Source organism: Triticum dicoccoides, chromosome 7B (assembly GCF_002162155.2).
Source record: "Triticum dicoccoides isolate Atlit2015 ecotype Zavitan chromosome 7B, WEW_v2.0, whole genome shotgun sequence".
Taxonomy (NCBI): Eukaryota; Viridiplantae; Streptophyta; class Magnoliopsida; order Poales; family Poaceae; genus Triticum; species Triticum dicoccoides.
The window spans coordinates 765,126,305-765,140,913 of record NC_041393.1 but is presented as its reverse complement, the minus strand read 5'-3'; the positions used below and the strand labels follow the sequence as shown (position 1 = coordinate 765,140,913).

The 14,609-nt window shown below is 44.1% G+C and overlaps 1 protein-coding gene across 1 annotated transcript; it reads right to left on the bottom strand.

The window, feature by feature from the left end:
* Positions 1-6,755: 6,755 nt before the first annotated feature.
* Positions 6,756-13,679, bottom strand: LOC119338230 (protein argonaute 1D-like). The gene is made up of 22 exons (XM_037610530.1): positions 13,557-13,679; positions 12,499-13,315; positions 12,241-12,390; positions 11,996-12,129; positions 11,218-11,327; positions 10,817-10,923; positions 10,545-10,683; positions 10,282-10,398; positions 10,063-10,170; positions 9,788-9,859; positions 9,528-9,650; positions 9,251-9,416; positions 9,039-9,160; positions 8,819-8,956; positions 8,549-8,691; positions 8,393-8,455; positions 8,178-8,241; positions 7,963-8,098; positions 7,793-7,866; positions 7,605-7,699; positions 7,471-7,502; positions 6,756-7,302 (listed from the first exon to the last, which is right to left on the bottom strand). Exons 2-22 carry the CDS (start codon positions 13,299-13,301, stop codon positions 7,100-7,102), a joined length of 3,099 nt encoding a protein of 1,032 aa, XP_037466427.1. The 5' UTR covers positions 13,302-13,315; positions 13,557-13,679; the 3' UTR covers positions 6,756-7,099.
* Positions 13,680-14,609: the final 930 nt, after the last annotated feature.

The window sequence follows — 14,609 nt, the reverse complement described above, 5'->3', positions numbered from 1 at the left end:
CCGCTGCAGCTATCACGTTGTAGCAAGCTCCCCACCAAGTGGGCGAACGAGTTGCTGGAACCGGCCTCAATGGGAGCTACAATCAGCTGCAATTTTTGCTACAAGTGGGTTTTTGTTTTGCTGGAATCAGTAACTTTTTTCTAGAATCTCTAATTGAGGGTGTTTGTTGCTGGAACCAACTTTAATTTTGCTACCACCGTATACATTTTTTGCTACCACCATATATGTTCTTTGCTACTACCTTTTTTCAATTTTCGCTTTTTTGCTGGATCCATCTCTTTTTGCTGAAACCAGTTTCAATTTTTTTGCTACCACCGTCCTACTTTTTTGATTTTTTGCTGGAACCAGCGAATTATTTTGCTACATCCAACATTGATTTTTGCTGGAACCAGTCGACCGTCAGCTACCACCGCCGGCGCGACAGAGCTACAAACATGGTGGGAAAATGCTACAACCGGCATATAAATTCGCTACGGGGGGCATTTTTATTTGCTGGAACTAGTCGAGCGTCGACGCGACGGAGCTGCATCCAGCAACATAATTTGCTACATCCATAATCTATTTTTGTTTGAACCAACACCAGCTCGGATGGCCACACGACATCATCGGAGTTACTACCATGGGCAGCTCGGGATGCTGCAACCGGCGGCCGAGGTTGCCATGACCACGCCGACAACGCTGCGAACGACTACATGATGCTTGGGAAGACGACATCTCCTTACTGCATCGGACGCAGCAGGCCTGCTTGCAATGAGGGCGACCTGTTGAAGGACAAGAGCAGATAGCCGGCGAGCGCGGGCGGCCGGGGCGATGAGCGCGGGTGGCTGGCGAGCGCGGGCGGCCGGGGCGATGAGCGCGGGTGGCCGGCGAGCGCGGGCGGCCGGGGCGATGAGCGCGGGTGTGCTGTTGGCCAGCAAGGACGGGCAGCCAAGGACGAGCACCGGCAGCGGCGAGCGTGGAGTCTGCCATGGATGGGAGCTGTTGGTCAACGCAGAGCCAGATGCGAAGAGGAGAAGCTAATAGGGGGAAATTAACGGTTGGAGGTGGCCTAATCCTACGGCTGGGGGCCGACCGGCCAAAAATTTCGGCCGGCGCGCCGGCGCCTAGCAGTCGCCAACAGAATTTGGTACGGCACGTGCATATAAGGAAAGAAGGAAATGCAAGTTTGAATTTGAGTTTGACGCACGTCAAAAAAGGAATCGCAACGAAATCAATTCATTTTTTCTGCATCAGAAATCAATTCAGTTTGGTGCACGTACGTGCATGCATCGGCCATCCGTATATTGATTAATTAACTTGGCAGTTGACTAAGCAAAGGGGATGCAGATTGTGGTCTTCATCGATGACATCCGAAAGACGGAACATGTGTTGGGTTCGTGGTTCGTAGATGGCATGTATGGTTTCCTCCTTCAGCATCTTAGTCGTGGCGTGGTGCCAGATTTGAAGTTCGATGGCGTGTCTGGTGTGTTGCCCCGGTCTGATTTGTTCAAAGGCAATGGCTTCACTGTTGGTGAGCCACCTTTACGAAGATAATGTGCAACAAATGAGCTCTAGATATGTATAAAATATGGAGTCGTCAGGAGGTGAGTGGGAGAACATCGTGCTCCATCTTCCATGTCCCGCCCACTGTAGCTTGCTTGATCCTCTGGTCCAGTGGCCCTAACTACTGAAGAGTGGTGATATAGAAGCAGGTCATGCTGCTGTCAGCTTCTGTGGCCGTGTGATGTGGGGCCGCGAGATCAGCTAGCCGGTGATCATACAAATCGCTCGCTTGGATCCAAGACAGGACGACATCGGTGTCACCATTGATACATGCGTAGATGTTCGATTATCAATAAGTCCACGACATCGAGAATAGTGTCGGTCATGTCAGGGGCTACGGAGGATGCCATTGGCGGGCGAAGCTTCCGATGACTAGCGCTAGTGTTCCGATGCAATTTCTTTTGATTGCTTATTTGAGATGGCGATTGCAAGAAAGGGAACATTGGATTTGGGTTGCAGAAGATGGCCCATGGAGTTTCCTTTTCATGCCGAGTTGCAGTCGATTTCATGACCGCAATCAAAATAAATATAATTATTTACACTAAATTTTAGTACTTTGTAAAAACAGTTGTTTTGTGAAATCACAATCATAGGTGATTTACTCTATTTTTTCTAATCAAATTTACATTTTTAACATGCTACACCTTAAAAATAATTAACGCAAATCCACGTAAATGATTGAAAATAATAAATTAAAAAATTATATATTTCTCGAGTTAATTTGTGACCATTGCATGGATATGGTGTACATGTTTTTGAGTGTATTCTTAGCGAGACACTTTTTATTTTCGGTCTGTAGTCTTATTATAGGTCTACGTAATTTATGGTATACAAAATATCTTGATAACGGTATTTAAAGACTTTTGTTAGCTTTTATTAAAGTAAACTATGAGGCTTTTGTCTTGCAATACATAGTCAAAATAAAAATAAATAGATACAACTAGATTACACAAGATGTTTAGGAGGAGCTTTTTATTAACCATTTGCATACTAGTTTATCATTTTTGGTCAAATGTGTGTGACATATAATAGTAGCTTTGGTAATCTACTAGAAGGATTGGGCGCGCTTTGATGCACTATTGGTGCTGTTAGGTTTCTTAAAAAACCTTACTCACTCTGCTTTTTAAAATATAAGGTGTATTACTTTTTGAAAAATCAAATATTTTAAGTTTGATCAAATTTGTAGAGAAATATATCAAAATTTATATACTAGTCGTCAACCTGTGCATTTGCACGGGCCGGTTATCTAATATTTACTTTCAATCTCCATTACGATCAAAAATCATTTTCTGAAATGAACCGCTATACCTCACAGTTTTGTGAAGGATATACTTTTAGAAACACAGAGATTTACATAGAAGGAATGCATATAAGTTAGATTAAATCATCATGTAGTGCCACCATACTAATATGTTTTTCGATAAGATGGTGTCACATTATTTAATCAAAGTTACTACATGAATATGCAACCATGTGTGAACAATTACCCTCATTATATGTTTGTTGGTCTCATTTGGGGACGATGTAGAGTCGCCTAATACACTATTCATTTTCTTATGCATAGGGTGCGGCCTTTAATGCATGTACTATTTAAAATATGCTTTTTAGAATCATTTAAAATATGCTTAAACAACACAAATCCCAGATTGTGGTCGAATTTGGTTTCCATTTCAATATTTGTCATGTGTGCTAATATATCTTGAATGATGTATAATGTAAATTTAAGTCTTGAACTATAGAGCAGTAGAGTTCGCATATGACATCCTGTAATCAATGGTTGGCACATATAAAATATGCGGGTGAACTTCTCCAAAACTTTGACAGTTTATATATAGAGAAGTTCTCAAAATGGTCGAGTGGATTGTAAAATTTTCATGACAAATAGCTTTATCGTATCATAACTTTATAATGATTTGTGAACATGATTTTCATTTAAAACATCAAAGGAAAATATTGTTGATTTTGCATATGTATGTCAAAAACATTTATAAGTACTACTTAAAAGATATTATTTTTTAGCCCGTAGTTACTAATTGGACTTTCATCAATATTCTCCTCAAACAGTATAGAGTTTACAACTTGATATACACTTATATTTCCTTCAAAAATATTTAATATACCTTGGTGTTCAAAATAAGAAGAAATAGTTTGATCTAGATATAGGACTAAAGAATAATTTATAAGACAGTTAAATAGTATGCAAAAGAGCAGAAGATATAGACTTTGATGAAAATTTAGAGTGACAATATGAATGCCCAATAAAAAACTAAGAAAACAAACTATGATGATCAAGCATTAGAAGTGGTGTTGGCCTTTCATAGCATAAATAAAATAAGACAAATTGGAGCCTGTTAGAGGTAGGCAAAAGATGATTTACATGATTGACCGTATAGACTCAATAAACCAATGGATGCCCTCGAAACAATAATAAATCATTAGAGGATGACCATGAAATAATATGATAGTTTCATTTATTGTGAACTGTACGTGTGCAATTTAAAAGCAACATCATCATAGTGCGTTTGAAGTTTCCAAAAAAATCTGTTTTTTTGCAAAAGATTTTGTCGAGCAAAGAAAAACGAGAGGTATTTAGAGATCTCAGAATCAGTAGCATACAACGGTAAAGTTAATAGGAACATTGTGTGCTACCTAAAATGAAATACTGGCATATATCAGATGATCTCCTCACTCATATCTGAGAAAAAAGGAAATGCAACCAATGTGATTTTTGAATGATTTTTTTAAGAAAGCTTACTGGGGCACACAGGAGTGGAGGTAGGTTAAGAATGGTATGGTCACAACATTACAGTGCTACATCAATTTTCCTACACCGAAATAGGAGCCTGCAACAGCAACAAGTTTATGCATACCATTTCAAACTGGTGAAATTGATAAATCCACCTTACAATAATATCTATATCAACTATATTATTCCCCACGAAATTAAGAAAGGCATAAGAACTTATTAACATGATTCATGTGGATCAAAATGAAGGAAGGAACCAAGTGTTGGTTAAGGGAATATGTTTGGGCTATTGCCGTGGAAACAAAACTATAAGTTCCCCATGTCCCGGTTCAGAAATTAATAGTGGTACTAACAAAAACATATCAATACATAATTGAGTTTAGAACCATCTCCTAGGGAAGTGGCAGTTAGTCAATACACATCCCTATGAAACATCACAGAGGGAACCGTGCATTTTACATGCATAGTAGGCAAAAGAAAATAATTAAAACTATTTACACACGATATATATGCATGCACTCAAGTCTAGAAGCAAATAAATCAGAAGAAGTAATGAAAACATTTTTTTACTAATAATATCAAAAGACTAACACAAAATAACCATGGTCGAGTTATCGGTTATACTGACACTGATCACAATAAACTTCTAATTTCAAGATCTAAACGCCATTAATAAAGCATGCAAAAACCTTTAGCAATAAAATCAGTCATTATTAATTTGTGTTAAAGGTTTTTGCATATTTGTTGTACTTGGAAGGTTTTTGCATATGTAAAATCAGTCATAGACAGAGGCCATTAATACTCTTATGACTATGTGCTACTTCGAGACTTTTTTAATAAGATGGCGGCATGCATCATTATGATGCAAAGGCCGGGGGTACGCCTCCATTTCCAAAAACAAAAGACAGAGGTCACATAAACCTTTAAATGATATAGAAGTATATGCATATACGTATTTATCGACAACTAAAACGTGATTGATTAAGTTGAAGTCCGGATGCAATACATATACATGCCTTTCCTCTCTTTGTTTTTTGCATGGTCTTTCTCGACAACTCCTCTAAGTGGTAACCAAAGATAAAAACCTGAGTTCTCTCTGGTTGTACGTGTAGACTGAACAGACGTAAAGGCTAGTTTGACTGAACCAAGCACCACTGACTCTATGGCGATTAAAATTGTGTCCTTTTGCGCATGTATTTTCTGGAGCGGATCAAAGGGATTAGCTTCATATACATGTCTCTCCCTGAGTAATCGATCGAGCAGCCTGTCCGTCTGTTACATGCCTGAATTCGGACGTACTCCCTCCGTCTCATAATATAAGACGTTTTTTGACACTACACTAGTGTCAGAAAACGTCTTATATTATGGGACGGAGGAGTATATTTTTATCTCTTCGCAATACCAATCAGCTGAGAAGTAATCGAGCCTCCTCCCTCATATTTCTGTATCGCCGAAGGGATTAGCTTGATATACTTTGGAGCTTTTTTCCTGAGGATATCATTGGTTAATGCAGTTTGAGGTGCCCGGCTGTAGATGCTCTCTAGGATAGAGTAGTTTTATCCCCTTTTTTGTTCGTTACCAGAAACCATATAGCAGTGTCATCCTATTTACCTTTTGCCCTATCATGCAAGTAATTTCTTCGCAATTACTCCCCGCAAAAAGAAAAAGAACAAAAAACTTCACGATTACTGCATTTCAGGGGGAATAGATAGAACAAATAGAATGTCCATCGACGCATGCTCAATCGCTGATAACGGAAGCAACCACCAGCAAGGCTTCAAGGCTTCTGCAGGCTCTTTGGGACTATAAAGCAGAAGTACTCCCTCTGTAAACAAATATAAGAGCGTTTATATATTTCTTTATGGAGGGAGTAACTTGGCAGCTGCTTTGTGTTTGCTAACACAGAGACCATCTATATTTGAGCATGTAACTGTATTTTCTTTCAATGTAGCTGATTCGGTTGCATTGTGATTGTTTTGTATCACCTAGATACACCCAGGTCGCCAATGCGGTTGCCGTCCCGGTCGCTCGAGCCCTCGGATGTTCCCTCGGGCGTGCTTACAAGGGTGAAATCGACCGAGACTGGCCCCTGTTCGAACTACCCGAGAGTTTCAGCCTTTTGGATCAAGCGTCTGCCACAAGATCGTCCGCAGGAGTAGAATGATTGTTTGACTGGTTATGTTGATTTGGGTCATACTCCTATTTATGCTTATGCACACACTTGTGAAGAAAATTTTGTAACTTAACTGAGCTGCATCTAAGTGACTGGCACTGAAGATTCTTTTGGAATTCTGCTTTCCTTTGGAGTTTTGCTTCTTGTGTTGTTTTTCCACAAGGGTAGTTTCCAAAACTCTTCACACACTCTTGGTATTGCTGAAGAAAAATAATATCCTAAATGGTGACAGTTGCTAGTGAAAACCAAACCTAATTACATTTTGGTGAGGATCATGGTTAATTTGGGCAAATGTTAACCAAGCAAGCACATTCTGAATATCCAGATCAAATAATAAGAGTAGTAATTCTGGAATAGATAGTTCCACATGAATAGAAGGCAAATTAACGGAGGCAAGTTCAGTGCAGCTTCCATGGCACAGCCTCCTAGTCCTGGCACACATACAGTCTGAAGAAAACACACTAGAAAATACTAGAATAGAGTTCTCTAATGAGACCTGGTTCTAATGAGCCACAACAGGGCACATAGTACTACTTAAGTATCGGTGCAACAACACCTTCAGTGAATTCATCACCTAAGGTGCAGGTGAGCAGGCGTGGAGCCTTTTTATTAGGGCAGCAGTAGATTGTGGAGCATCATCAGCAGTAGAACATGACCTTCTTCACGCTGTCCTTGAGCGCAGGGAGGGGCCTGACGACCCCGGCGCCGGCGGCGCGGGTGCTGCGGGACGTCGACGAGCCGGACTTGCGCGCGCTCGAGATGGAGCCGCTGTCGGAGCTGTCCGGCTCCATGTAGAAGCGGGCGCGGAAGGCGGCCAGGTGAGCGTAGTATGCTGGAGGGACTGCAAATGCAGGGGAAGCAGAAAACATTTTCAGTCAGTCAGAAATGTTCATTACAGTTCAAGACTTTCAGCATGTTGACAAACATTTATTTAAAAATGTTTACGGTTCAAGACTTTCAGAATGTTGACAAGCATTTAGGACGAAAAGTTTCCAGAGTGCCAACTTACCGATAGACACCGAGCGCGTGCACCTAGCGTAACTGCACAAGAGGTCAGAGGAGATTATAAGTTAAGGAACAGAATGCTCATTGTTCGTTGATCAAGAATACGATGAGAACCGGGCGAGGGACTGCGGAACCTACGTATAGCAAAGGTTGTTGGTGAGGGTCTGCAGTCCATCAGCAGTGAAGTTGTTCTCATCCCACAGGACATGGTAATGCGCGGGGCGGCTCGTGCCCTGCCCACAACGGAGATCATTTCAATCCTCACCTCAAACTCAAAAAGTCTAAATGATATATAGAAATATGCAAGCATGTCACATCTCATTTACCTTGATGCCGGCATGGCTGCACAGGAAGAAATCAAACTCTGTAGGGTGGCAGATCTTGGAGTCAATCACAGTGCCTGCAAACAAATGAAGCAAGGCAGATCGATCATGGAGACAAGATCAGATCATGGGAGAACACAGTGAAGGAAACATTGGCAATGACAGTAACTCACCAGGAAGGATGTTGCCGCTCTTGTCGACGGTGCTTTGGTCATTGTGGTTGTGCGCAAACAGCCTCGTGTGGTGGCGCTTCTGGACCACCACGAACGTAACCAGCGGCTGGTAGTTTGCTTCCAGCGATGCGCATGCCTGAGAGAAAGATCAAATAAGATCAGAATGGAGAAGGTAAAAACCCTGAAAAACAGGGGGAAATGTACTGTTTTTAAACCTTTCTGATGGCATCAAGCTCATGCAGTAGAACTTGGTAGAACTGGCCTTCACTCACTCCATCCCTGTGAAAAGGCAACCACCTTTAGTCCCAGCTCTCAAGTATATATAACAAGCTATTTTTCCAAACAAACTCCAGTGTAAACACCACAGTTTTTTTTTTAAAAAAATTGTCTCAAAGTAGTACTAGTGTAGAACTTCTGCAAGGGAGCATACCTATAGAAAATAATACGCTCGGGCTTTTCTCCGGTTGTTCGCTTAAAGGATATAAGAAGCTCCCTGCAAACATGTGCAGCAGAGTGTGTGAATTGCGCCGAAAAGTATAGAGACAAGGAAGGGAGATTGGAGAGGGTTAGGGACTGAGGTGGATACCTGACCATGCCACCATGGATGGTTCCCCTCTGAGGATCATGAGTCACATTGTACAGATCCTCTATTAATTCCTGCCTGTGAGTCTGAGCAGAGACTAGGCCAGCATACTTGGTCACCTCAGGCCAATCCTGGGAGGCCACAACCTGCAGGGCAAGGCAACATGACAGAAATTTAAGGTTCATGTTTTCCTTTCAGCAAATATGCCGATCGATCGATGTAGATAGGAACAGAACGGTCACTGAGCATGGAGTAAGAGATTGTACAACTTACTGCAGCAATGGAAGGGCTGCTGTCTTCACCAGGATGAGGATGGGTGACATCTGCGCCGAATATGATCGTCGGCTTGTCCGTAACCAAAGGAATGCGCCTTGTCAACGCATCAGCCAGTACAGTGTTCCTTCCCCCAACCTTCATCAAGAACAAAAGGTCGCGTTACACTCGACAACAGGAGAAAATGCACAAAAAAGCAACAAGAAGCTTGAACACCTACCTTGACATTTATCTTGAGAGAAAGGTTTGCCAGGATTTGCTTGTTCATCTTGAACACTTGCTTTGTCAAACAGCACTGGGAAATCAGCCCAAGGTCGATCTCGCAGACACGCTTCAGGTCACCTGATACCATCATATGTGAGCATTTTGGCCTAACCTTGAGCCTAACAGAGTAACAGTTGCAGAAATAGACATAGCCGAAAATTTAGTTACCATAAAGTGAGCCATTGTTATCAGGGAGAATTCCAATAAGCAACTCGATCTCCTTGCGCTGCGGTCCAAGCGCGGTCATCGCATCATGGAACCTAGCTTTCAGACCTCTCTCCACTTGATCAGGGCGCACGTATATAACCGGAAGAACAGGCTCCAAAGCAAAGTCCTGTAATTCACAGTAAGAAGTACTGTTACTGTTGTAAACAAGTAGTACAGAGAAAAAATAGCATGTACAATGTGCAAAAAGTGTATCTTGAAGCATTTCAGGGGTACTTGCCATTCCTGAGGCTTGGCACATGCGAGCGAGTTCACGGCAGAATCCAGTAGCCATACTCTCTTGCACATTTCGAGCGAAGTTGACACACAGCCAGCTCCTGACTCTAGCACCATTGACCATTTTCTGCATAACGAAAAAAAATGAAAATGAACAGTAAGGGTTGAGACAAAGCACACAAAGGCGATATGATTCACGTAGATAACAATTTGGCCAAGACTTTGGCGCTATTACGGCTGTTTGATGGATTATTATTTTGTTACCTTGTTCATCATATTCCACTGGCCAACTCTAGGCAAGCAATCCTTCTCTCTACCAGTCTCGCTGTACTTCAGCTGAAAGAATAGAAACAACAGGGGAAGTCATTGTACCAGAGATTCAGAAAACAGGGGAAGTTACAGAAACTTATGTAGTATGTCTAGCTCTCATCTCATGCACCATCCACTCATAAAAAAGGATCACTAGCACAATAAGGGCACAAGACAAATAACTTCAAAAGACATTGTCTCAGCAAAATTGAGGTACTTCTTCCACCTACCCGAGGAGCAGGCAAAATCCGTGCCTCGACCGATGCCAGGCGCTCGCTGATCTTAATACCAAACTCTTTTGCATACGGATCATCGTGGTAAGAGTTGTGATTCACCATCTGTGGACACACACACAAAAAAAAAAGGTGATGCTCTGCATAATCATGTGAGATTGCTCACTTGCACATAGTAGGATGGTAGAAGTCCCAACAACAATAAGAATGCTGTACCTGAACTATGTCGCGCTCCCGGTCATGCGGACGCTGGCATGTCTCCTCAAGAAGAGCTCTTATCTGGCCCTGGTTCAGCCTCTTGGAGTACCTCTGCCCCTCCACTATTTTGCAGACCTGAATAAATTCAGTTCAGGATTGTAAGCACAGATCATAAACAGTTGATTCAAAGGTTTCGCCGTGAAAGGTTGAAAAGAAAATAGTGCAGGATCTTCACTGTGTAAAAAAGAAAAGGGAGTGTATTTTCAGTATTAGCATTGTACCTCCATGGGGAGGTAATTTGGACGCTGCTGGTTGCCGACTGTCAGACAGGGAAGGTTGATGTGCTGGATGGCAAACCCATATGTCTCCTGAAAATACTGGACAACCGACTTCACCGTGCCCCCTTGATCAACAGGAAAACTGCGGCGAAAGAACACCATTTTTTTAGGAATACAAAAAATAGCACCATAGGTTTTCCAATGTACATGAATGGCTTCAGACAAAATAAGAGGGAGATCATAATGGTGCATGATGAAAAGAGGAAGCTCCATACGTTAGCTCCCTAGTTGTCTGAGCTGTTAAACCAGATATCCGGTACTTGCGCCGAATGTTGCCACGGTGAGTAACTTCCACCTTCACTCCCCTTAGGGCCTTCTTGATCTAGCGTGTTCAGCGATAGCATCAGCTTGGCTTGCTAACTTAGTGAATAAAAATTACCAAAAATATCTATGCAAGAAATCACAGCTCAGCTAATCTGTGCCAAAATAAAGCCAACCAAACTTTGATGAGTTATCGGAAACGTATTCATCAACAAGCCGAAAATGGACTGTAAATTCATTTAACAAACCCAACTCTACCGTCTTGCAACAAAGCCACTTCCATCTGAAGCTAATCTTCCTAAATGAAGTAGGACAAAATGCTGAGTACAAACTACAAAGTGTTAGCCAAGTATACCTTGACGCGCTCGGCATCCGAGAGGGCCCTCGAGTGAATGTCAGCGTTCAAAAGCTGCCCGACAAAATCGAGGACAGGCAGCGGCTCGAAGAAAGATGTTGCTGACATATCTAAAAAAAGGCAGAGAAAGGAAGGTCAGTGTATATTGAAGGAAGTATTGAAGGAAGTGTGAAACCTTAATAAACAATTAAGCAACATCAAGAGGCATCTCTGTCAAAAAAAGTTCAGAGTTACAGAAGTTTCTGAATGCATCCTATTCCTACCATAAATAACAGTAACATCACATCTCAAAGATAGCTGGAATGCAGACAACATCTATCTAAGCGGCTCGGAAGTTGCACCAAAACCTTAATTGTCACTGATTATGCTAGTTAGCTAGCTAGTTCAAAGTGCATTCACATATCATTTTTCCTATCTTCAGTTCACTAGAGACCATTGCCTTTCTGTAAAAAAAGTATCATGCATATGAGTTAGTCATGTGAACTTTCACTTTGTAAAGCCTTAATGACATAGTCATAAGCAGGAACCCACTGTGAACTTTCAGTATGAAACATTCACTCAACAATGGGCAACAGCCTGAAATGAATATCTATCAGAACAACAACACTGATGGAAATATGAAAATGCAGCAATTTCTACTGCCAATCAGTCAGTGGCTTCACCATGTACTCCTACTAGATAACACACACACACGCAAGGATCATTCATCATGGAACCCGAGCACCGGCAGTTTCATTGTAACACACATATATTCATGAGTGAAAGTCGAGAGCTTTACCGATGTTGAGCGACAATCCCATCTGGGTAGGGCGGATGGTCTGATAAAACCCGCGCCAGCTCTCGACCCCGTCGCCGAGGGACCGCCGCCGACCGAAGTCCGGCGAGAAGAACGATCGACCATATGGCGCATATCTACATGACAATTCATGGAAACATGTCATCCTTTCATCTCCTCACACATACTTACTTCCTAGTAGTATTACACAATGCCTAGTGATCTTGTGATCTAGCAATGTACTGTACCTAGCTGTTGGCAGCTCACGCAGGACGATGTCAAGGACCTGCAGGGCCTCCTGGGGCGCCTCGGCCTGCCTCCCGGCGATGTACTGCTCGAGCCGCCGCAGATCGGCCCTCGCCGCGTACCTGATCACCACCTTGAACGTCCTCTCACGCCTGGAACATCACACCAAGAACACGGTCAGAAACGAAATGCCGACAAACAAACAGAGGATCAGCCATGGTGGTTGAGGAGGAGGCTCCTCAACCATGGTGGTGTATCACCTCTCCTGGCCGGAGCCGTCGTCCTCCTCGAGCACGGTGATGTGGAACTCCTTGGAGGTGAAGGGCAGCGGGCCGGCGGTGTACATGCTCTTGCTGCCGTCGTAGGCGGGGAGGCGGCCGCCGAGGTAGGACGCCCGGTGCAGGCGCACCAGCTCGCCCATGACGGCGCGGCCGGACACCCGCGACGTCTCCGGCGTGATGGCCACGTCGTACTGGTGCAGGTCCTTGTCCGGCAGCTCGGCCAGGAAGTGGTTCGCCTTCACCAGGCACCGCGTGCCGGCCCGCCCGCTCCCGGGGCGGTGCGGGAACTTGCACGAGCTGTCCGCCCGCGGGATCGGCGCCCGGGCCACGGCGAGCTCCCTGCCGGTGCCGGTGGTGACCGAGCCCGAGTCGTCGCCTCCCATGGACATGGACAGGGCGTCGAACTGGTCGGTGACGTCGTCGAGCTCGAGATGCTCGGCGACGGCCTCGAGGGCCTCAGGGGCCGGGGCGGGCGGAGCCGGAGCGGCGTCGTCCGTGTTTGCTTGGCGCAGCTCGGGAGCTATCGTGGCGGCCGGGCCGCCGTTGCCGTTGGCGTGCGGCTGCGCCGGAGCAGGGGCGGCCGGGCGCCACTGCTGCGCCGCGCCGCGAGGCTGGTAGGAGCCTCCTCCTCCTCCCACTCCGCCGCGGCCGCCTTGCTGAGGGTAGAAGCCGAAGCCGCCGCGGCCGCGACCACCCATGCCCCTGCCCTGGCCGCCCCCTCGCCCGCCGCCGCCGCCGCCTTCGTCGCCGAACCCCGGCATCCTCGGCCTCCACGACCCCATGCTCGCTCGATCAGCTGCAGCCAACGAGAGAGAGACCAAGATCTCAGTCAGAACAATGGCGTGAGCGTACTCAACTACTGTACATAACATCCCGAAGCAAACAAGATATTTCTCTCAGGATTTCATCAAACCAAACAAACAAGAAAAGATGCATCTTTCGGCTCGTTCTTTCTTCTCATCAAACTCGGGCCAAAAAACCCAAATCCGCCGGCCGCGAGAGAAGAGAAGATCGGAGAGGGAATGCGCTATCATCACCTTGGCCGACCGGAGATTCGAAACCGCAGCTGGGCTACAGGAGTGCTCTGTTCTTTCTTTGAGAGGGGAGGGAGGGTGAGTGTGGAATGGAGGTGGATGGGGGGGAGAAAACGCCAAGGAGATGACTTTATATGCTCTAGCTACTGCCCCACCCCACACACAAACCCTCCTCCTCCTCCTATTTCCTCCCTTGATTTCTCTGCCATTTGTAATTCCTGGTAGGTTATGTTTTCACAGCACATTTGCTTATTTTTATTTATGTTGTTCATGTGCTGGTTGCTGGTTCTTGTGAAGACATTCTACCGTGTTCATTATCTTGTAAAAAAAAAATTTGTTGTGCAAACTTAAAATTACTTCCCACCGTGGCTGTACGCGTGACGACGGAGCGGCGGCTTTATGTAGAGTTCCTCCTCTAGCTTGTCATGTGTTGTGTTGCATCTTTTCTTTTTATTGAACTTAAACCGCGGCACTTGTTTCCGAACGGATGGAGTGTTTGTTCGGCTGCTCTGGTCTCGTTCGAAATCAAATCGTCGTGGATCAAGGGTTGGATCCCATCCATCCCATAACAAGACATTGTAGTACATCAACTGTCATTGTAGTCAGCATCGTGGTTTATCTTTGTTCGGGGATTTTCAACAACTGATAACAAGACGGACCGTGTTTCTCGAAAAAGGGAATGGAAAGATGGGCCCACTAGAAAAAAGAAATTAAATCAAGAACGATGGGCGGTGATATAAAAACACAGAAACAATATTTTATTTCAAAAAATGATTTCTTTTAAATGAGCGTAGAAAGTGAGGAATGTTTTTAGTCGGTTGACACGAGATAAGCATAGAGATCTCTGCATCTGCCATTGATGAATTTTATTGTGTTATAGATCCACACAATTGTTTCTATATAACACAATAATAATAGGATTTGTTGATGAATTTTACGATAATGGAGAGCACATCTAGATGTATAAGTAGAAGTGTTTTCAAAATAACTCTAAAACTTTGAACTGAGCTTTTAAATGAAATCCAGCTCTTGGCAACCTCGAGTGGAACTATTTTC

Bases quoted from the DNA above. Each gene is read 5' to 3' on its own strand.
- LOC119338230 (XM_037610530.1), bottom strand. From the start codon at position 13,301: ATGGGGTCGTGGAGGCCGAGGATGCCGGGGTTCGGCGACGAAGGCGGC. The intron at 10,399-10,544 runs GTACAATGCTAA...GAATTTATTCAG, and splicing joins CAAATTACCTCCCCATGGAG to GTCTGCAAAATAGTGGAGGG. The intron at 8,456-8,548 runs GTATCCACCTCA...ACATGTTTGCAG, and splicing joins ATCCATGGTGGCATGGTCAG to GGAGCTTCTTATATCCTTTA.